General features: G+C 41.7%; 1 protein-coding gene across 5 annotated transcripts in view; it reads right to left on the reverse strand.

Annotated features, from left to right (window-relative positions):
* Positions 1 to 7,828: 7,828 nt before the first annotated feature.
* Positions 7,829 to 22,681, reverse strand: part of RNF38 (ring finger protein 38) — an 83,168-nt gene continuing 68,315 nt past the window's right edge. For all 5 annotated transcript variants that reach the window (XM_035140491.3, XM_088659020.1, XM_035140492.3 and 2 more), the window contains 8 exons: positions 21,655 to 21,822; positions 20,903 to 21,073; positions 19,065 to 19,226; positions 18,291 to 18,397; positions 16,905 to 16,989; positions 15,972 to 16,093; positions 13,916 to 14,015; positions 7,829 to 11,750 (listed from right to left, as the gene is read on the reverse strand). In XM_035140491.3, the coding sequence (XP_034996382.3) occupies positions 11,688 to 11,750; positions 13,916 to 14,015; positions 15,972 to 16,093; positions 16,905 to 16,989; positions 18,291 to 18,397; positions 19,065 to 19,226; positions 20,903 to 21,073; positions 21,655 to 21,822 (978 nt within the window). In that variant the 3' untranslated portion in view covers positions 7,829 to 11,687. The remainder of the gene's footprint in view (positions 11,751 to 13,915; positions 14,016 to 15,971; positions 16,094 to 16,904; positions 16,990 to 18,290; positions 18,398 to 19,064; positions 19,227 to 20,902; positions 21,074 to 21,654; positions 21,823 to 22,681) is intronic.

Raw genomic sequence — 22,681 nt, forward strand, 5'->3', positions numbered from 1 at the left:
CATAGCATAGCATATATTCAACACAAAAAACAGCGACAATTTGTTGTTGACAAAGGACAGCTGGGCCCCATTACCTTCAGTAGCTTAGGGCCTCATCAAACCTAAATCCAGATCTGGGCATGGTCGTGGCCAAGGGGGGGGGAGGGAAGGAGGGGCAGCTGCCTCCATAAATTAATAAATATACATAGCAAACTGAGGTTCTACCCCACCCCCAACAAAAATCCTGGCTACGCCCATAGAGATTTTCACAAAAAGAGCGGACGCAGTGGGTGGGGGCAGGATTTGAATTGCGTCCACCAGCTGGTATAGGGTGGCAATGACCAGGGCCAGAATAATCCTGGTCAGGCCCTAAGAGCAAGAGGAACTCCATTTTGTATATTCAATTCTAAATCTCTCTGCCTCTGATAGAAAGCAAACAGGCACAGCATGTTTGCACATCTAATGCAAAGATCTAACCACACACAGCACTTCTAAGAAATTCTAGCATAAACCACAAGAGCAAGAGGATGTAGCCCACCGCAAATTATAAGTAGAGCACAACCACAATTGTGCCTGTAAAATTCCACATAGACACGTGTATGAAGGTACCAGGTACATAACGCCACCTAGTAGAGTTGGGCGGGTGACTTTGCATCTTGGGGTGCTCTCTCTTGATTGGTTGATGAAGTACTGCAGAAAGGCTGATCTTCACTTCACTCTGTCAAAAAGGTATAAAAGCACTCTGTGTATGCCCATGGGTCGGGCAGAATGAGAAACTCATTCTCACTGCCACCATTTATTGCAATAAATGTTTTAATAAATCTGTTTTATAATATGTACAACTGCCTGAGATTTCGTCTGGTCAATTTGGGAAGCCAATCATCCATATTACATTTCTGGTGACCTTACATTTCTGGTGCCGTGACTCGGATGAGGGCATTTCCCTGAACCAGAGGCAGTCCCCTTTTGCCCCACTGGACAGGGCGCAGATTCCTAACGGCGCCTCTGGTCTGGTGCACACCGGCAGACTTTTTCCGGAGGATCAGAGGTGGCCCTTGAGTTTCCGTGCCCTGGACGAAGAGGCAAAAGGACCGAGGTTGGAAGGGAAGAACAGGAAAAGCCGGCTGGGGTAAGTAGAAAGGGAAAAGGTACCTTGAAGGGAATTGGCCCCCTTTAATGAGGGGAAGGGAGATCCTGATCACATCTCCAGCGTGTTGGTAGTACTCAGTTAATCAGAGGTCAACTGGGAAAACCAGGCGCTTTGGGTAAGAGGCAAAAGGGAGGAGGAAAATGTGTATGTTAGTAGTCAGTAGGGAGGAGGTCCCTTGACAAATAGATACTTAGGAAACAAGGAAAAACTGGGAGGTAGAGTGTGGTAAAGTGTCCAATGCATGGTATGTGTGGCAAAGTTTGCAGTGTGTGCTGTGAATGAGGGGATACTTTACAGGGCCATAAATGGGAGGAGTATGGTCAAGAGGAGGGGAAAATGTGATTTCCCTAGAATTCATGATAGATAAATTCATAATGCCATAAAAGAAATTTAATTTACAAGTCCTGCCAACAACAAGTCCAGAGAAAAAGGGGGTGTGCAAACCAGTATCCCCCCCCCCCAGAGAGAAGAAAGGCATTTTGAGAAAGAAGATGAAGAGAAAGGCAGTGGTTAAACAGCAACAAATAATGGCTCAAGGACCAGTGAGGAACCAGAAGGGGTTCAAAGGTCACTGGTGAAGGTCAGTTGCTAGGACGGAGATGTCTTGGTCAATGTAAAAGAGGAAGGAAGAGTGTTCGGAGAAAGATGGGACAAGGGGGTCCCAGCAGAAGAGAGTTCGTCGGTTTGGCAGGCATGGCAAGGAGCCATGGTCAAGGTGACTTAAGAGTTACCTGCATCTGGACTTTGTTATAAACATAGGCACCCAGTATTCTGTTTTTAAATATCCTTGAAACAGCCCCAAAAAGCCAAAAGAAGCATCAGACTGATTTTATGCCTAAAAGGGCTGTACAAACAGACAGCGGAGGATTGGTTCAGAAAAATCATCTCTGCAACCTTTAAAATGCTATTCACCACACTAGAAATGAGGCTACCGCCGCACAGGATACTGACAAAATGCCAGTAACGGTGCTCAGAAAATGTTTTCATATGCTTCAGCTGGCTTCAAAAGAAAAGAAAAGGAAAAAATCATGTACTTAAGTAGTTCACAACGCAAGAGACAATAGATTTTATTTGAACAATTAACATCTTTTCCCCAAGTCCTGTTGGAGCTGTGCAGATTTTAATTTTGGGGAAACTTACAAGAATGGGGAAAAAGAGACATTTGAGTCCTTCAAAAAGCAAACAACGTTTAAAAAGGGTTTTACCCTCCTACCTGCAACCCCATTTCATATGTCTTTGTGACAGCAACATGTTGGAAAAAATTGTAGAACTGCATATTTTAATGAAATGAATGTCTGTCAACTAAAGAATTCAGGATAAGGTAGAAGGAAGTTATACTGAATTGAGATTTGTGGGTAAAGACATTGTTTGAATCTAACACTACGTTGGAAGACAGGCTGCAACATCTTAATAACTCTCAAACCTCCGGCAGAGATGTGTGGCGTAACCCCCCTTATTTGGTTACACAAGCGATTCTGCATGATTTGTATTTGCACAACTTGTTTTCTCCTGCAACCTGCACTTAGAGACTGTGGCTGTGCCTGGCTGGTGTTGCCATTTCGGACATTCTATTGTGTGACATTGTGTGACCAAGACCGTTGCTGTGAAAGTAGGGAGAAAAAGATGTTATGCTTTGGAGGTCCACGTTTCAGCTTACAAAAACACTACTGCTCTAAATGCTTTGACTTTAAAATTTTTATGTCTCACGGAAACAGCCCGTTGCTACAAAGCAGCTGTAAGTTTTTCTTCTTCTAGAAACCACAAGACTTTGCATAATTTGAAAAACAGGCTTCAGTATCCTAGCAGAACTCAGCCGTCGGCAGCTGGATGGGAGGCAAATACGGATTTAAAGCGCCCCCCTCGACCCTGCACATGCATGAAGTTCTGTGGAAGGAAAGAGAAATCACGGGAAGATCCTGAAAGATGGACCAGACGTGGAATCCTGTTGCAAGCCTTGTGAAATTCTGCAAAGACTGCTGTAAGGCACTGCTGCTACATCCCAGAGATGACTTCTGTGTGCCAGACACACCTCAATGTCCAATACGTGGGACGCACTACCTCGGAGAGTTTGGTGGTGGACTAACCAGCAAGAAGTTCTAAAACAGCAGCGGCAGCTACAAGGACAATCTCTCTCTCCCCCCCCCTCCTTTGTTTTTTATCTACAGGAAATCACTCGAGCGAAGAGCGTGTAGCCTTGCGGAGCCTGACACGATGGTTCCAGCCTGACGCTAGCGAGTCCCTGAGTGAATCCTTGAAGGAAGGGAGACGAGACCCTCTTCATTCCTAGGTGGTGAGGTATCCATTCCATCCGGTGAAAGTGCCTGAGATGACCCCCTGGATCCACACCCTGCTGTACCTAATCAGGAGTGGGTACCCAGCGCACGGTGCACCAGTTTCCCCTTGCAGCGTCTGACCGGCAAAAGACGCCCAGCGCATGGGAAACCGAAGTAGCCCCTGCTGTGACACTCCGGACGCTGTCACTCGACGCACGGGTTGAGGAATGTCCATCTTATGCAGCACCAAACATCAAGGAGACAAGGAGACGCAGTAAATCTTAGACCCTTATATATGTATGTATGTATGTATATTTGTATGGGAGGCATCAATTGAGTGGGACCCACAGTAGAAGTCTACCTGCCCCCAAAGCAGTATCCTTAATTTGGAAGGAAGGGCAGTGTACCTGCCTCACTTGAGCGAACAGACCCAAAACAGTTTCAGAAATTGAACCATGGGGTGGGTTCCAGCAACTCCCTAGGTCATACAGATATGGGGAGGGTTCCAGCAACTCCCTAGGTGATACAGGGCTATAGCTGGGTTGGGGATGTAACTGGAAGAACTGGCCAGGTGCACCCCTCAGTTCTGGCTTTGGAAATGATGGGAGAAGCTTCTGGTAGCCCACTGATATCTAATGCAAGCCTCTCCTGATTCTGGCAAACTGGAACAATAGCCATTCTTTCTGTAGCCAAATGCTCAGCTAGGACAAACCTCCAATTGTTATATATATATATATATATTCCTGGCCTTTAGAGCTGTGTAGGAACTTTTGAAACCCACTGATTTGCATTGAAGCCCAGTACTGAGCTGAGAGAGAACTGTGTATTTTCCTGCTGACATAAAGTTTTGGAAACAGTGGCTAAAGCCCCTTGGCTTTTAGATTTCCAGCAACTATAGTATCCTAGTATCTCTGAAGACTAGTGTGGCCATTATAGATTCATGGCCCACCTGAGAGAAAGAACCCTTTGTTGCCAAAAGTCTGTATTGCGATTTTTTTGTTGTGCCTCAAATGGAAATGCAATGTAGTAGAAAGTGGCACTTGTGCTTCGACAAAAATGATGTTTGTATAATGCAAATATGTGTTCCCAGTTAGGTCTAACACGAAGGCTAAAAACTTCAACAGAAAATGCTTAGGAGTTATGGAAATAGATTAATCAAAAGCTGAACCAGGCTTAAATTCAGCAAGCATTTTTACTCTGCTTTATAGCATCAAGCTGAAGCAGGAAAAAAAAAACTTTCATGGTTATTTTACACTGACAGTTCTGCAGACTGAATGCCTTAATCTACAGGCTCTCAGAGTTTGTGTATAGCCCTATGAATTAGCTGATGGTGTCTATCCTAACAATGAATTATCCTTTCCCCCTTAGGAAAGATTTCCAACCCCATGTGTATGTGTGGTAGCACTCTTAAGAAACTGTTTTGTGATGCACGTTATTCACTTGGATAGCATAATTCACAAGTTTTAGAAACACTAGCTTGTATACCTTAAGTTAAGAAGTTTCAAAATGAAGGTCTGAATGTGCCAGGTAACAAAATTTAGGTCAGTTTGTAAAATATTTTGCTATTTGATTTAAGAAAAGCAATGTACTATGTCTTTAATGACTGCTAGTTCCTGATCACAGCCGGAGGTTCCTGGAACCTTTTTAGTTCTGGTGACACTAAGAAACATTTAACAGCCTTGGTCAGGTATTTTAACTGTTCAGTAGAAAAGGCAGCCCCCACCCCGAAGTTCTCTATCTGCCTTGCACTATTTCCCTGGAAGTCAAAAACCTAACATTTGAGCAAGCTTCCAGTTAGCCTTCTTCTGCCCTACATACTTCTTTGAAGCCCAGCAATCTTCTGAGGGCTCTGAAGTCTCTCAATAAAAAAGCATGAGGTTTTGGCCAGACTCTCAGGACTAGACGCAGCTGGCCAGGTAGCCCTTCTGAACTCCTCCTGCTGTGTGTACATCAATCAGGCTCAACGCGTGGTGACCGATATTGGACGGATCAGGGAACTAACATCGGTATACAACCAGAGTAAACGTGTTGAGACTGATGTTAAAAACATTAAGAAGCAGGCTGATCTGTACCACAAGGTTAGCCTAGACGGTGAAGGTCTGCCCAGTGTATGGAGTTAGATTAGTTCTTGGCTCCCAGGTTGGTCATAGTTAAAAGAGATTCTGCTCATAATATTAATTTTCTTTCTTATTGTCTTAGCCCTATGCAGAACCTTGGTCTGTATAAACCTTCTGGTAACCCTTCTGAGACAAGCTAAATAACAAGCCTGGGAAAAGTCAGCAGAAGCTTCCTCACTTACTTTGCTCTCTGTTGCCCATCCTTTGGCCTAACATTGGAGCATGGGAAGCTGCTGGCTCCTCTGTAGAATCATAGAGTTGGAAGAGACCACAAGGGCCATCCAGTTCAACCCCCTGCCAAGCAGGAAACACCAGGAAACACTGTAGTGCGATGGGTCAATCAAATGGAGATGCAGAAACACACCTGTTCTTCATCTCCATATTGAAGAGGAGGGAATATAGGGTGGCAATGACCAGGGCCAGAATAATCCTGGTCAGGCCCTAAGAGCAAGAGGAACTCCATTTTGTATATTCAATTCTAAATCTCTCTGCCTCTGATAGAAAGCAAACAGGCACAGCATGTTTGCACATCTAATGCAAAGATCTAACCACACACAGCACTTCTAAGAAATTCTAGCATAAACCACAAGAGCAAGAGGATGTAGCCCACCGCAAATTATAAGTAGAGCACAACCACAATTGTGCCTGTAAAATTCCACACAGACACGTGTATGAAGGTACCAGGTACATAACGCCACCTAGTAGAGTTGGGCGGGTGACTTTGCATCTTGGGGTGCTCTCTCTTGATTGGTTGATGAAGTACTGCAGAAAGGCTGATCTTCACTTCACTCTGTCAAAAAGGTATAAAAGCACTGTGTATGCCCATGGGTCGGGCAGAATGAGAAACTCATTCTCACTGCCACCATTTATTGCAATAAATGTTTTAATAAATCTGTTTTATAATATGTACAACTGCCTGAGATTTCGTCTGGTCAATTTGGGAAGCCAATCATCCATATTACATTTCTGGTGTCCTAACACTGGATCATAGCATTGTAGAGTGAAAGCATGGACATAGCCAGGATTTATGTTAGAAGGGCAGGACACCCACCTGTCATCCTCTATTTGGCTCTGTCTAGTAGATTCGGAATGAAATGCCTCAACAAACGGTTGTTTCAAACTACTTTCTTTTGACCCCAAGTGCTCAGAAAAACCTGTCGACATCTTTCTACAATTTCTACTTTTAGTGCTTTTTGAAAAAGGAAACCATACTTGATCCTTGCCCTCTGGGTTTAAGGATATGGCTAGCTTCCCAAGATCTTGCAGTGGGGATTGGCCAGACCCACATTGAAATGAGGCCAGCAAGATTCAGTCCCTTCACACCGTGTGATAATGTAGGAAAGCTAGAGCGGATGGTGAAAGGATTGTTGAGAGAGGCTTCCCTTTGCCAAAAGGCCCTGGGCACGCAGACAGGCAAGAATGTTAAGAGAACACCCTGCCCATTCTCCAAGGAGCAAAGATTTTAAAACATTGAAACCCAGCTCTGTACATGTTCAAGCACATGCAACTCAAGGTTGCTTTTTGAGAACACAATTACAACTCTAAATGTAAGGGCAGTAGCATGACACATAAAACCTAAGTGTATCCCTGTACTTATTAACCACATACACTATTGGCAATACTTCTCGGCCATATATACTGTAGAGGTTTTCTTCATTCAGAATCATTGCCCGATGCAGTGAGATGGTTGGTATCTCTGCTTCTGCCCCCAGCAGATATTTCACACTGGCTAAAGCCATTCTACCTGTTATATCAGGGTGAGGTGCAATAAGTCTGAACTGTACTTTGTACTTTGAAGTGCCAACCAGATAGGGTTTCTACGTGCAGCAAACTCACACCAGCAAAAAAATATAACTTCTCATGTTCTAGCTTACTACTGGACAAGATTTTTATTTATTTATTTCTTTTTCTATGCTTTCTACTTTGACCATTTTCAGTGCAAAGCACAATGAAAATATGGTCTCAGTGTGCTGTGGCAATGAATGGCAAATTCAGTGTTTGGAATAAGGAAAGCAATGAAAAAAATAAACAGCTGGTATCATGCCTCTGTAAAAAAATATGGTGTGGCTGCCTTTCAAATACTGTGTACAATTTGGGTAGCCCCATCTTAACTGGGACTTTTAAAAGTTTGTGTTAATGTTTCCCCTGATATGTAATTTATAAATCAGAGGCAAATGTTAATGGGGTTTCCATACCTGCTTCCATTTGGAATCATGTAATTTAACAGAATTTCATATTCTGTGCTTAAACCATGACCAGTAGCTACAGAGAACCAACATGGTACTCGAGTGAGAAGAAGCAACACAAAGTTGTATAAGTGTACATCATACATTTATTACTGAACAACCCTCTCAACTCCAAAATTGGGCACAGGGATTAAAAATAAAAATTCATTGCACTACTTAGTAAAGCATTACTAGTAACTCTCATAAAAAATGTACAAATTTTGTTAAAAATTTATCAAGCCTTCAAATGATTTGGTTACAGATATTTATAATACATTTAAAACTACATGTTAAATGATACAATGGAGTATGATTTTTTTGAAGAAAACACTTGACAAATATGATTCTAACAAAACCCATAAGCTTTCATAATCATTAGCAGGTTTGCAACACAAAATAGCAAAATGAGGTAACTGAAGGTACCAAAGAAGGGAGAGAAGGTGAGAGATCCACAGCTCTCTTAGGCCATTTAATAGTAACCAAGATTGCAAGGTGTTTTTTTGGAAAGCAAAATAAAAGGAGTTGGTAAATCCCAAATATTACAAGAGGTGTAAATGTTAACAGCGGCGACAAATATCACATTCTGGAGACTGTACAAAACTCTATACAAAAGAAATTACTTTACACAAAATAAATCTGTAAAGAAAGCCACAAAGTGAGACCTTAGAGAGATCCATAAGGCCTTTATACCCATTTTTTTATTGTTTTTAAAAAGACAGAAGGTTAAATTAAGTTGACAATTCATGCAAATAAAACCCCAGCAGTGCCAACATGATAAAGCCAACTTTTCTTTTCTTCCTTTAGTGGGAGAGGTAGGGATAAGGGGACAGAGGCTACCCAAAATAATTCGGTGCTGTCAGGCACCACTGAGGGCTGTGGAATTAGACACACACAAATGGTGCGTTATGCATGGCAGTTAACGGCTGAGCATGAATCCTCTTCTCTTCTGCCGGGAGCAATGGGTTAAGAACTCCCCTGCAGCCGGCCAGAGCTGGTTGAGAACACATGCATATGTGTGTCTTACAGACACTTAACCACAGGAAGCATATCTGCACACATCTGCAAGAGTCCCATGCAAACAAAAGTCATTCAAAGAAGAGATCAGCCACAGGAGTGCAATAATTAAGTTCAGTATACTACAAGAGTAGTCCCTACTGCAGCCCTATCCCTCCGCCAACAGCCTCGCTCAAATGAAACTGGGAATCAAGGGACAAGATGCCCCACTGGAATATTGATCCAGATTCAGCGCCCAAGTCCCCCCTTCTCAGAATTAGTGTTTATGTGCCTTGTTAGTCTGTTACAGAGAAAGTGCCTTATTTCTATGCTTTGACCGTGGACACAGAGTGGGGTAGTGTTAAGATTTGATTTGTACAGGTAAAAATCTTTTTTGTCCAGCAATATAAAAAAAGACCCCAAAGTATTGTAAAACATGTGTGGCAATGCTTGTCCCCAACCTCCCAACCCATGATTTTGTTTGCTTAAAAAAATAAAGTTTACTATGTGCAATTTAACCTTTCTGACATGTTCCGGCGATTCCTCATAGCACACACTGAGGGGGAAACTAATAATTGTAAAGCTGTCATACACAGTATGTCAAACTGTTCCATTTGCTTCGTTAACATTGATTTCTTGACACTATGGACAGACTAAGGTGCCTAGCTACTAAACCGAGGCAAACAGTACAGTATCTGAAACAAAGTGGAGGGGATTGTGCTTTTAGTTTTGCAAAACCACAAGCTGCGATTGGTCAGCAGAGCCTTCGGAAAGAAGGGTGATTTACAACCAACACCGTTCCTGGACTTAACAGACTTAACACATAGCAGCATACAAAAAAAAGCATCAAAAAGGGCACAAACAAAAGCCAACTGGCAGCAGGTTGCAGCAATATTGCTAGCTGTGGCGCTTGTGCTGTTGCGACCACAAACTATGGCGCACAGAATGCAAGAGAAACGCAAAGGATCCACAAAGAAATGTGCAGCTCTTGGGAGAACTACGGTAGCCATGTTGTGTATTGAAAAAGAAAGTTTAAAAATGCCAAGTCTGAAATAAATGTTAAGCAAAGCCAATTTTCCCCCAATACAAAATTATTCAGAAGGCAGTTGAAAGGAGGTCAACTCCAAATTCACAGCATTTTGTTTGTTTGTTTCCTTGATTTTGTGTATCAGCCCATTATTGAACATGAATATTCCTCATACTACTATAGGACACTGAGGATGTCTCAACGCCACACAGCAGCCTGCCACCAAGTAAATTTAGCAAGCAAGAAATTGTATCCTGTGACATTTTTTGCCAGGCAGTAAAATATGAACACGGTACCATGGCTAGGGGGGTAAAAATCATATACAGTTGTACCTTGGTTGTCAAACAGAATCTGTTTCGGAAGTCCGTTTGACTTCCGAAAACATTTGACAATCAAAGCGCGGCTTCCGATTGGCTGCAGGTGCTTCCTGCAACCAATCGGAAGCTGTGGAAGCTGCGTTGGACGTTTGGCTTCCAAAGAACATTCACAAACCAGAACACTCACTTCCGTGTTTATGGCATTCGGGAGCCAAAACGTTTGAGTCGCAAGGCATTTGAGATCCAAGGTACGATTGTACTGTCTTGAAGAAAGTGCTAAGGATTTCATTTTGTTCATGAGACTGAGGCTTTTAAAAAGAAAAAGAGAGAGATGGATACCTTTAAAGTTATTTTAATTGTACATGTTTGCTTGCGTATGGCAAGGAATGTAACTTAGTGCCAGTGTTTGTAAGCTAAACTGGGATTTAAGCAAGTATATTGCCAACAATACATGAAGCATTTGCACAAGACTCCAACATCCTCTCCATTTCTGTATCTATGGACAAAACTGGAAAATGAACAAAATGATATCTTAGTATCTCAAATAAAAAATCCAGTTTTGAAAGTGAACAGAAAAAGAACCAATGTTGACTTGGAAGAGTTTTTAGAAAATTAAGAGAGGACAGCATCAACTTTCAATCACCAGTTGAGAAATTTTTAATATTGCTACCTGGCTGTGCAATGCTGCAACGCATTATAAATTTAGCAGTGAGCTGCATATCTCAAAAAAACTTGGAAAATTCTCGTAGCCTTAAAAAAAGAAAAAGAAAAAGGCTAATTTGTTATTCGTAGTAACTGAGGAAGCAATATGCTGTATAATGACAGACAAAGGATCTCCAATTAAAGGGAAGCATAATTGTTGTCTGAATAAAAGCAAAAAGGCCTTTTTGTACTATTAAATACAATTGGAAGGGGGCGGGGATGAAATATCAAATGTCTATAACTGCTGCACCCTTATAGCATTCAGTGTGCAACTGCAAACGCAAGGAAAGAAACCAGTGTACAGTACTAGTACTGTTTAAATAACACACAAGATTATACATTGCAGCATAATTAATACTACACACATACATCCTCAGTACATGCTGGTATATAAGTCCTCTCACACACTACCGCCCAAACACTTGCTCGCCCACATACACACAAACACCCTGCGATCAACGCACCCACCCGCACCGTTTATTCCCACTCACAGTATCTGAAGGCTCTATATAAGGTAGATTGCTATATTGTTTGGAGCTACCACTTTTTTTTTTTAATATAAAAGCACATGCTAGAAGATCACGTTCCACTGTAATCTCGCAGCAACACTCGGAATGATCACACAAAAACCAGGGAATGTTAGTGCACACACGAAATTAAGCTAAAAGAAAAAAAAAAGTCTTTGGAGTTCCAATCACACAGTTAGTATAACAATCCCATAATTGTGAAGACTAATTATAAGCTTTATAGTTGATTAAATCACACAGTGCAAAGAAAGGTCCATTGACCCTTTTGTGTAAAGGGAAGGCTGGAAGCCACACGGGTTAAGTTCAATGGAGAGTTCATATATATATATACACATGTGACTAGGAACACCCAAAGTAGAATTGTGCTCTTAGACTGGTCATTCTGAGTCACGGTGGACTTCCGAAGCATCAGCTCTGCAGATGGGGCAAGTACGATTTGCCTGGAGAATAAAAACAGGCGTTAATGTATTGTACATCATCTCACACAAAAGACTATTAAAGAAAATGTACTGAGTTGCAAAAATAAAATAGAATAGAATAAAAATCACTACATTGAACCTTACATCCCTAGCAAGATAATTAAGAGGAAAGAGAATAGCATCAAAACCCAGATTTCAGTGAAATCAACTGACTTTAGCTTTATCTTATTCTCATGTAAATACATGTCCAAAGAGGTCAATCATCTGACTTCCAACAATTTAAAATGGGTGGCTAATTTATCATGATTATTATTAATAACTTGTATCCTGACCCATCTGCCTGGGTTGCCGCAGTCACTCTGGGGTTCAAACCGCTCTGTCCAGTACCACAGTGTTTGCTACCAGTGTCCCCATCAGCAGACGCATCACAAATGCTGAACAAAGCGCTTCTCCTCTAGCCACCATGGAGACCCCAGAATGCTCCAAAAACAGGAAGTGATGAACGCAAGACCCCTGCCGGATAAGGCTGAAGTCCCATCTAGTGCAGCGCCCTGTTCTCACAGTGTTCAATCAGGTGTCCATGGGAATCCCACAACCAGGAACTGAGCGCAATCAGCTGTGATTCCCAGCTACTAATATTCAGACGGATACTGCCTCCACCAGTGGAGAACACAGAACACAGACATTATGGCTATCATATGTGAATCAGTAAGGGCAGCCTGGTGAAGGCAGTCAGAACTTTCATCAGCCGCTCACGTCTCCTTCACATGATTAATGTGCAGACTTCAAGTGGCAACTCCAATAGAATGCTTCTCAGCTAAGTCGGTTCGTGCTCAGCTGCCTGCCACACACAGAGATCTATAATCCACACATACACACACATTTTCAAACTTTAAAACCAAGAAAACTGTATTGGGTTCTCTTTCAAATAGTACCAAAGGATTGAAATATGGTGTCCGGGGACAGGAGAGTTACTATTTATTGCTAAACACACTTCAAGTTCTACCAGTAATCTAAAAGCCTCTTGTGCACACACTCCTCTAGCTTCTGAAATTAAGAGCATTGAACGCTGCTGTCCCATTTAATCATGCCCTGCAGTGGAACTGTGATGCTCTCGTTGTTTAATGATGTGGTGAAGATCATCTGGTGGTGACTAGCAGGTGAGATACTAGTTTGTGTTTTCTCCCTGACATGGTTAAGTGGATTTTTGAAGAATGCAAAAACTATGCACTACAATGACTATAACACTTGCAACCTTTTCTGAAGTTCGCAGGTACAGTATGCACTTTCATCTCTGAACTCTTCAGAAATGGTGGTTTGGATCCTACATTTCATGAGCAAAGTTCTGCTCATGGAGCAGAGCTTCATTCTTGTTGCTGCTGCCCCAGCCCCCCCCAGCCCGGAAAAAAAAACATGGTTATGAGTGTTGAGAGACCTTCAAGAACATCATGTAACATGGTTTGAGGGGCTGCAAGCGGAAGGGGGAATCAGCAACAACAAAAAATCAGACCCCCTTCCTCCCTTCCACAAGTGCCTTTCTTTTTGCACAGGGCACTTTGAATTTAAGACAACATATAACGTTGCCATGAACACCATTCAAAAACTGCTAGTCATTATAATTACAGTTCTCTGCTACTTGGAGCTCTTTTCTGTGCTATGCAGAAAGAAATGGCGGCATCTAGTGGTTGTAATTAGGAGCTGCAGAAAAGCCTCAAGTTTGCCACAACTTTATGATTTATGGACAATCAAGGCAAACTCAAAGTTAATAGACCTCGCTGTACAAATAGTCATATATTCTGCAGTCTTGATGTTTTAGGATTTACCACTGCAGTGACACGATGGAAATTCAGTACATTTTCTGAAATTCATAATTAATTTCCTACTTCAATTATACTTCCATATTTTCCATCATGTGTACACTGTCTGTCATCATACTGCTTTTGCTGCTTCTGGTTCCTTCTCAAACCTTAAAACAAATTAGGTTATATTTCACATTCAATGTCATTCTTGCAAAGACACATTATGGACAAAAAAGCTTCATCTTAAATGCAAGTTTTCTCTATACGTTTTTTTTTTTTAAAAAATGGTGGTATACCGACAGATATTGTGGCAAAAATGATGGCATGCAGTACAAACCTAGACTACTGCACTTCATTTCTAAAACTATGTATTATTATAATTATTACCTTAAGCCATTTATCGACACACTTGGCATGGAACTCATGGTTACACGGTAAAACTCTAAGTAGTTGCCTTGATTCAAAGTCGCACATGCACACCACACACCTAGAAAAGAAAATTGCAGAATAAGGTATTCAGAAAGAGCAACTACAGTTTGGTTTTATTTCTCTGAAAACGTAGGCCTTCCCTTGCTTTTTAAAATAAAGACTTTTTCAATATAAAGTGACTGCAGTACATTTCATTGAGGCTTAACTGCTGATATAGAGGTGCTGAGTTTGCCACTGTGTTTATATATGTGTGTTTTATTTATACATATGTAATGGAGTATAACATACAATATGTTATGTCCTATATTTCTTGCCCAATGTATCATAGCTATTTAACTGACCACACAGTCCAAGATTAGGAAAACAAATAAATCCAGAGCAAAAGATTTTAATCTATTAATAGCGCATATCTATATAGTGCTCTCAGTGTTCAAAGCACCACACATATATTATGACAGTAATCCTTACCACCACCCTGTAAATAAAGTGAAGAGCCATGGATGGAAGAAAAAGATGTCAGCTGAGGCTACCTAATGATTCTACACTTGGGGTGAAATTTGAACCATGCACTCCCCAGCTCACAACTCATACTATATCAGCAAGACAGTTTTCTTTACTTCTCCCAGGTGTGCCATTTGCAAACTACTTGAGATTGCACTGTAGAAATTAAAACAAATGTGTTTTGCAGAGAAAGCTGGCAGACAATCCTATCTGGAAGCCAAAATACTCTGGCTTCAGGACTGGAGGGATCCTGTGGCTACTAAGGAAAATGCTGTTTCTAGGCCAATATCAGATTCTAATATTTTAGAAATGAGCAACTTAAAAGCTGTTGTTGGAAAGTCTGAAGAGGGCTTAGGGCTCATTATTGTGTAGCAAATGCCAACTCCCCAATTCAATTTTCACAATAATGCAAATACTTGGTAGTTACTTTTCACATCCAAAATCTAGCAGGACTTACTGGGAGATTTTTAGAAGACATTTCCCCCCCCCAAAAAAAAACACAACCCATTTTTATTTTTTCTTAAGCTTCATGTCTCAGTGAGAATTGTGTGACCTTTATTATTATTATTATTAAAATGGCAGATTTCTGTATTAAATACTTTGCAAAAAATGTCTTAACAGGAAGTGTAAAAGACTCAGTTTCATGTGATTAGTGACCACAATTCATACAAGTTTCTTGTTTCTGTGTGCCTATTATGGCATTTCATTTTTCTCTTCAAAAAGCAACATTCCATCATGCCCCAATGCAATCTGATTTTATAACTTTCCTATTATAAAAGCAGATAGCCATGTGGCATGGGAGCTGGGGGCTTTTTTGGGGGGGGAGGGGAAATAAGGAGCACTGATTTCATGTTAAGGTAAGGTGTGCAAAGCTGCACACCATCCCTGCCATTCCTATGTGACTCTAGTAATATTAGATGGAGGAGCAAACTCATCATTAGCTGTGCAGCTCACTGGACTGTGAGCAATATTCATCCAAATCAAAGTATTAAAAAAAACGAGGGAAATCTGTATTTAATATTCTAACCCAACTGTTAATAAGGTTCACCAATACAGTGGGACCTCGACTTACGAGCTCCTCGACATCTGACATTTTCGACTTACAAGCGGGAAAAGTGGCCATACGCTTACGTTTTTTCCAACATCCGAACGGATAACCCGTTCGCAGCTAGATGTGGTTTCCTCGCCTTACTAATTTTTCCGTTTCCAATGCATTCCTATGGGAAACCGCTTTTCCTATGGGAAACTCGACTTACGAAGTTTTCAACTACGAGTGTGCATTCGGAATGGATTAAATTAGTAACTCGAGGTCCCACTGTACATGAAGTTTTTTTTAAAAAAATAATCCCTTACGCTACCATTAAATAACTTCGAAGCTAGAAAGTACTATTAAAAAGGAAGACAAGTGAATGCATTTATTAGTTGTGTTACAGTTATTTGCTATGCTGGATTCCAGTCAACCAGGGTCAAACAACTTCATACCAAGGCCTCAGCGAGGAGCAAAACAACTTACAGAGTCTGTTCTGACTGATGGTTATTTGGGTTGAATCTGTAAGATGGAAGTTGTTCAATATCTGCTTTTGTCAGTCCTCTCGGTTTGGCCTCTCCCAGTCTTTCGGCCAAGTTCAGCAGTGCCTATGAAAGAAAGACGCCCTTTTCAGGTCACCTTTTAAAAACTCACCCATTTTACTCAAGCTCTTTTTATAACACATCATAATCAGGGACGATAAGCAAAACCAGTAGTGTAAAACTGGAAAATCTAGCAAACTTGCATCATAAGGCACTAAATTCAACTGCTCTTGGTTTAGCGTTTGAATTGTCTGGAACTACATACAGGCGCAATCAAGAAGCCTAACATGCACCCTGTGTAGCACTCTCATGGAAGGAAGAAAATCCTAGAAATTGTTCAGCATAAGTATACATCCTCACAAAACATAAGATTTGGTAGCAGGTATTGCATTATTAGGGACGCAGGTGGCGCTGTGGGTTAAACCACAGAGTCTAGGGCTTGCCGATCAGAAGGTTGGCGGTTCGAATCCCCGCAACAGGGTGAGCTCCCGTTGTTCAGTCCCAGCTCCTGCCAACCTGGCAGTTCAAAAGCACGTCAAAGTGCAAGTAGATAAATAGGTACCGCTCTGGCGGGAAGGTAAATGGCGTTTCCGTGTGCTGCTCTGGTTCACCAGAAGTGGCTTAGTCATGCTGGCCACATGACCTGGAAGCTGTACGCCGGCTCCCTCGGCCAATAGAGCAAGATGAGCGCCGCAACCCCATAGTCGGTCACGACTGGACCTAATGGTCAGGGGTCCCTTTACCTTTCTGCATTATTATTTTTTGTCGTTCCAGCAAAATGCAGTTTGCTAGTTTAATAAGCAACATATTTAGGAACCAATTTAAGGAATGTATTCAAAGCCTCGTGGTTTGAATAAATGTGGAATCTGTAACCAACCTCATAGTTTTCCACCTCGCCGTCTTCTACATCCAGCTCAAAACTGAAGGCTGGGCCAACTGCGGGTGGCACTGGAAGCATTGATCTGCAGGAAAAAAAGGAAGTTAGCATCATGATTTACTACTTGTACACATACAGAGAAAAAGCTGCTAATTTTGGGTCTGTGCCTAAAGGCTTTCAAAACTGGTCAAGAATTTAAATTCAAATTTGGTTCCAATTCAGTACTAGGTCATGCTATTAACCAATCTGTATAAAGCTGGCTCTCCACATTGGATTACACATGCCCATGCTTCCAGAGAGGCAAGCTGGACAGGTGTTTTTTAAAAATGTATTTTAACTTAGCTTATTATTCATTTTGATATTTGATTGATGCTTTGCCCTTTAAATGGGTTCCAGGCTGGCTTAGAAAAGGTTAAAATTACAATAATCTACGTTAAGTGCCTCTGCCTAGTGTCAAAATCACATGACAACAAGAGCTTAGCAAGCCTCCCTTTAGAGAACATTGCCAGTCAAGGTGCCACCACCATTAAGACCCTTTACTCAGTAGGCACCTGGTACACCTCAGAAGGCACAGGCAGGCTTTAAGTAATTGTGAATTGGGCAGCAGAAGGAAAAACATTTCTCTGTCACAGGTTCACGTACAGAAGCACTGAAGCTACTAAAACATATAATACCACCTGCTTACAGAGTGGCCTGATTCACACATAATGCCAAGCTATGGTTTGTTTAGTCAAAGTCCAGTTTGGCTAACCCAGAAAACAAACCATGTTTTGTTTTCTGGAAACAAAGCGTGATGTGAAGTCATGGTTTATTGTTGGCTTACAAACCATGATGTTTTTCGACCATGGTTTGGCATTGGACTTAAAAGCCTTGTTTAAACATGTTTTGGCCCACAATAATTCATCTGAGAAGGGCAGACCACATGCTTCATATGAAGATTGTACCACAACCAAGGCTTGGTTTACTTGTACCCTCTCAGTCCTCTGGCACACCCAGAGGGTTTGGCTGAGAGGCAGGGACTGCTCTCATTTGTTGCAGGGTACAGAGGAGGGAAACAAAGCAAGAAAATTCTCCAAGTCTCATTTCAATGAATGCGAGCAGCATGAAAACACAGTGCTGTTCTTGTAAGGCCACAGTTCATCATAATGGGGATGGGTAGGAGAACTTCTCATAGGATTGCTCTGTTTACTTGAAGCACTTAGGATCATGTTACAGCACCCACACTAGTTACCAATAAAAATATTTGAGGTCTCCCTTAACCTGTCTTGTACTGAAGCAGAGGGTGCCCTTTATGGGGGACAACTCTAGGCTGCTGTTTTCAGAAAACGGTGCTATCCTTCCTACAGCCAGGCTACCAAGGACAGCTACAAAAACAATGAAACTTACAGCACATATGGCAATAGGCTGGGATGGTAAGGAGGTGGCGGTATTGGCTGTTGAGATCGATATCTGCTGCGTCCTGTGAGTCTTCGAGGCATGAAAGGCGGGTAAGGCTAATGCAAACAGGGGGGAAATTTCAGCAGTCCATCAGCCCACGGTGGCACTGGAAAAGTCATACTTTTACATTTCAGAAGCGTTTTCACCGCAGTGAATCTTCCCTTAACCAAACAATTCCATTTCTGGCTTTTCGGAAATTTGATGAAAAACTTTTGTTTAGACTGGTCCCAATTCTGGAGTTGGATTCAAACCTGCTGATCTATGAAAAGAAGGGTTCTTTCCACTTATGGAATAGAAACCAAGTCAAATCTAGTAGAGAATCCTGTTCTGCAAACTGGGCATCTTGGGGGTGGGGGGCTAGTTCTGCTGATTCCCACAGCACCCCAGCAGTCCCCAGTGCTTCCTCCCATGCTGTATTGGAGGTTCCCTCCAACCCTCTGGAGCTGATTTTTTTGGGGGGGGGGAATAGAGGTAGCTGCTTTGAAAATAAGAAATTGGCATGTATCACCTTCCCTTCCTTCCACCTACGAGCATCTCTCTACCCAACCAAGGCTCAATTATTTTCTGTTTCCAAGTTGCACATGTTTAGGTTAATGTAAATAAATAAGTAAATGTGCATGTTCAAAGGGGGCAGGGAAACAATTCAGAACATGCTAGTAGAATCATAATGTGAAATAAATGCGTAGTGAAAATCACAGCAAAATGCTGAAAGCCATCACTTACTATTCCAAAGGACACCTCTTGGTGCAAAGGGTCATGCGTTAAGAACTGCAGTGGGGCTGAGGGAGGCAATGTTGGTGGGTGGGCTGAAGGCGGATAGGTGAAACCTCCTACAGGAAGATGGTCTCCAAGCAACTCTACTTCATTCTCTATCCTTTGAAGAGGCTATGGGGGGGAAAAAGCACGAACATTTGTGAAACATAAAATTTACCAGTTATTTGCCAAGAATAGTTATTTGTCAAAGTTTATCTAGTCAATATTACACAGTAAAAACATATTCATACTGCACTGAAGTATGACTTTTATTCAATTGGTGTGTGTTTTCACTGTGTATTTTGCCAGAAATTCACGTTTCTCATGCTTAATTACTCTGTTCTGAGTACAGTCATACCTCGGTTTAAGTATGCTTCGGTTTCAGTACTTTCAGTTTAAGTACTCCGCGGACCCGTCTGGAACGGATTGATCCACTTTCCATTACTTTCAATGGGAAAGTTCGCTTCAGGTTAAGTACGCTTCAGTTTAAGTACTCCGTGGACCGTCTGGAATGGATTAATCCACTTTCCATTACTTTCAGTGGGAAAGTTCGCTTCAGGTTAAGTACGCTTCAGGTCAAGTACAGACTTCCGGAACCAATTGTGTACTTAAACCGAGGTACCACTGTATTTATCAAATTGTAATTAGATATTTGCTGCCTATTTCAGTACAAATGTTATGATCTTGTGCCACTTTTTCCTGCTACTACGTAACTGAGAACATTCACTTGTTCCAGGATCTGTATCTACAGTATACGTGATTACACTCTGGTTGCTTAGAATGCAAAATGACCTTTTTCATCCCTAGCTTGAGGCTTTCAGAGTGGGGTGTTTTTTGAATGTGTGCTAGCCTCCACTTTTAAACCTGGGGGCTGAGAACACCACATTTTGTTGCGCATTCAGTCCACTCAAGAGCTGCTCTGGTTGCCTATCAGGTTACTTATCATCAGATTTCTATTGTTACAGGGTGACCCACCAATTTTATGCAGATGCAATGCAGGGGATCAGGCAATCCCATTTTTGTGAAACCCTGTCCTACATTAACTCTCATTGCAGTTTATCAACCAAATTAGTTGTACTTTTCTATTTCTGGATGATAGGAAAAACTAAAATGATAAGGAACAGGCACTCACTGTGCTGAAGGACAGAGAGGACTATATCACCATTCATTCCATTCTACATAGCCCACTTTTCCTTCAGAGAGAAATTATCAGCAACTGTCTCACAATTATAGAATGCCCTACAGATCTGCTTTGAGTTTCAGTTCGAATACCTTTTTGGAAGCACCAGACCACGTTTTTCCACAAATGAGATTAAAAAGCCCATCTGAAACTCTCAAATACTATGTGTGCCGTATAACAATGGTTAATAGTATGGGATGTAAAGAAATTTAACACACACCATGGACTGCAAATATGAAATGCCATCTTTCAAAAAAGCTCTCAATCTCTAGATGCACTTAAGGCTTAAAAAGGAACATGGCCAGTAAGAGCTCCAGCTTTTTTCTCTGTAGTTCAGTTTCTCTGAAACTAGTGCTGGAAAACACTCAGATTCCATTTTGCTTCTGCTTTTCTAGCAGACTGGAAATTAAAGCAGCTACGGCTTTCAGCTCGTAGATCAGATTTTGCAGTTCACAGACTTCTATACTAGAAGCTTTGCTCTAACTTGCAAAAGTCTTCATGATTTTTGGCTGAAAGATTTTGGCTCCTTTTCCAGGCAGCCAACCAACACATCCCACCTTAAATCCACTGTTCCAGAACCAACTACTAGAGGAAGTAAGGTTTTTTTTTTTTTTTTAAAGATACCTACCGACCGCGACTGTTGTGTCTGAAAGGGAACGAACTGGCCTGGAGGTGGCAGGTGTGGAGCATGATGTGGGGAGAGGTGTGGAGGATGCAAAAGAAACGGATCACTAGAAATGAGAGGTGGGAATGCCGCGTATGGAACTGGTAAGTGTTGAACAGAACATGCCTGAAGCATCTGAAAAAGAAAAGAAACATTCACAAACGTTATAGAACACATAGTATTTGATTCCTCATTACATTCTTAAGAATAAAGCACAATCTATAGCGAACAGAGTTCCCATGGAAAAGATGGAGAAACAAAATAAATTATGCAAAGTAAGACAGAAGTTGTTGAAATCTGAACACGGAGGATGAGGCTCCATCTCTCTTTGGACCATAAATCTGGATTACTTGGGTTCAGATTTTTTTACTGCATAGAAAGGGATTATGTTTTAGATTTTTTCAAGAGTTTCAGTGTGCTAGTTATTTTACAGAGCACAGAAGGCTAACAATCATCCAACCCCCCCACCCCACAAAATTCTACCGATAAAATAATTAAAAGTTTGTGGAATATACATAAAATCTTGATGAAGTATTCTCATATGAAGGCTAAAATCATCTTTACACTTAACTAGAAGTCACACCACCCTACGTAATACGTGATTTCCAAGTAAATATAGAGAAAATTCAGCTCCAAGTAAAGTCATTTGGTCTTCTGCGACCTCCAACGACATTTGAAGCATTTGTTTTCAAAATTAAGATGAAGATGCTACTTACTGGGGGAGGCACACTGCAGACAGGAAGATGCTGTCCACTGAAAACCACGGAACACCCAGGGACCTGCTGTGTGTTGCAAGCTGGTATGTGCTGACCTGTGCAAAGTGGAATCCCATGTGGTGCCACCGTGGTCACCGTGTATGAAACAGGGACTGTGCCCTGGTGGATCTGCAAAGAAAAATGCAAAGAGCTTTCAGCAGGGCTGCTTAGTTACCAACCTCAGAAGGATGCTCAACTTTTCCCTTTTTTCTTTCACAGCACGAAGACTATTAGCAAATATTTCAAAACCAAACAAAGACAGGATTTAGAAACAAAATATATGAAAACACTCGAGATGACTCAGTTCCAGGTTTCCACATATGCACTATAACCAGGTTAGGACACTGTTCACAAATACTGTCAACTGGCTACCTATAGTGAAATTGTGCAAGTCACCACTGACCTTCTAAAAATTGAATCAAGTCAATTGAGAAGAAATGGCAAGAGTTACCATCTTCTGCCCCCCCAGCACCCTTCTTTCTGTAAAGCAAGTATGTATTGTTCTCCATGCCATTCTGAATTCATGCAATCACATGACTGCATTTGTCTTGTGGACAACAGGAACAGCATAGTGTGAAATGTTAAGAGACAAATACCCTCAATGTGAAGATGTGTGGCCTTTAGCCAAACACGGATTTAAAAGATTAGACAAATTCATGAAGGCTATGGTTTTCAATGACTGTAAGTCACGACAGCTGTGTAATAGCTCCAGTATTGAGGATGTATACTTCTAGGTACCAGTTGTTAGGGAACATGAGGGGGGAAGAGTGTTACTGGGTTATGTCCTGCTTATGGTCTTCCCACAGGCATCTGGTTGGCCACTGTGAGAACAGGATGCTGGATTGGATGGGCCTTTGGTCTGATCAAGCAGGGCTTTTATTACAGCAACACCCCCCATGTCTCTGCAGCAGCTGTGATTAGACTGCCTGCATTGAGAGCCATTGAACAGAAAACCATTATCCAGCCTCAGAGGCAGCACACCCAAAAC

The sequence above is a fragment of the Zootoca vivipara genome, chromosome 15 (genome assembly GCF_965207765.1).
Source record: "Zootoca vivipara chromosome 15, rZooViv2.hap1.1, whole genome shotgun sequence".
NCBI lineage: Eukaryota > Metazoa > Chordata > Lepidosauria > Squamata > Lacertidae > Zootoca > Zootoca vivipara.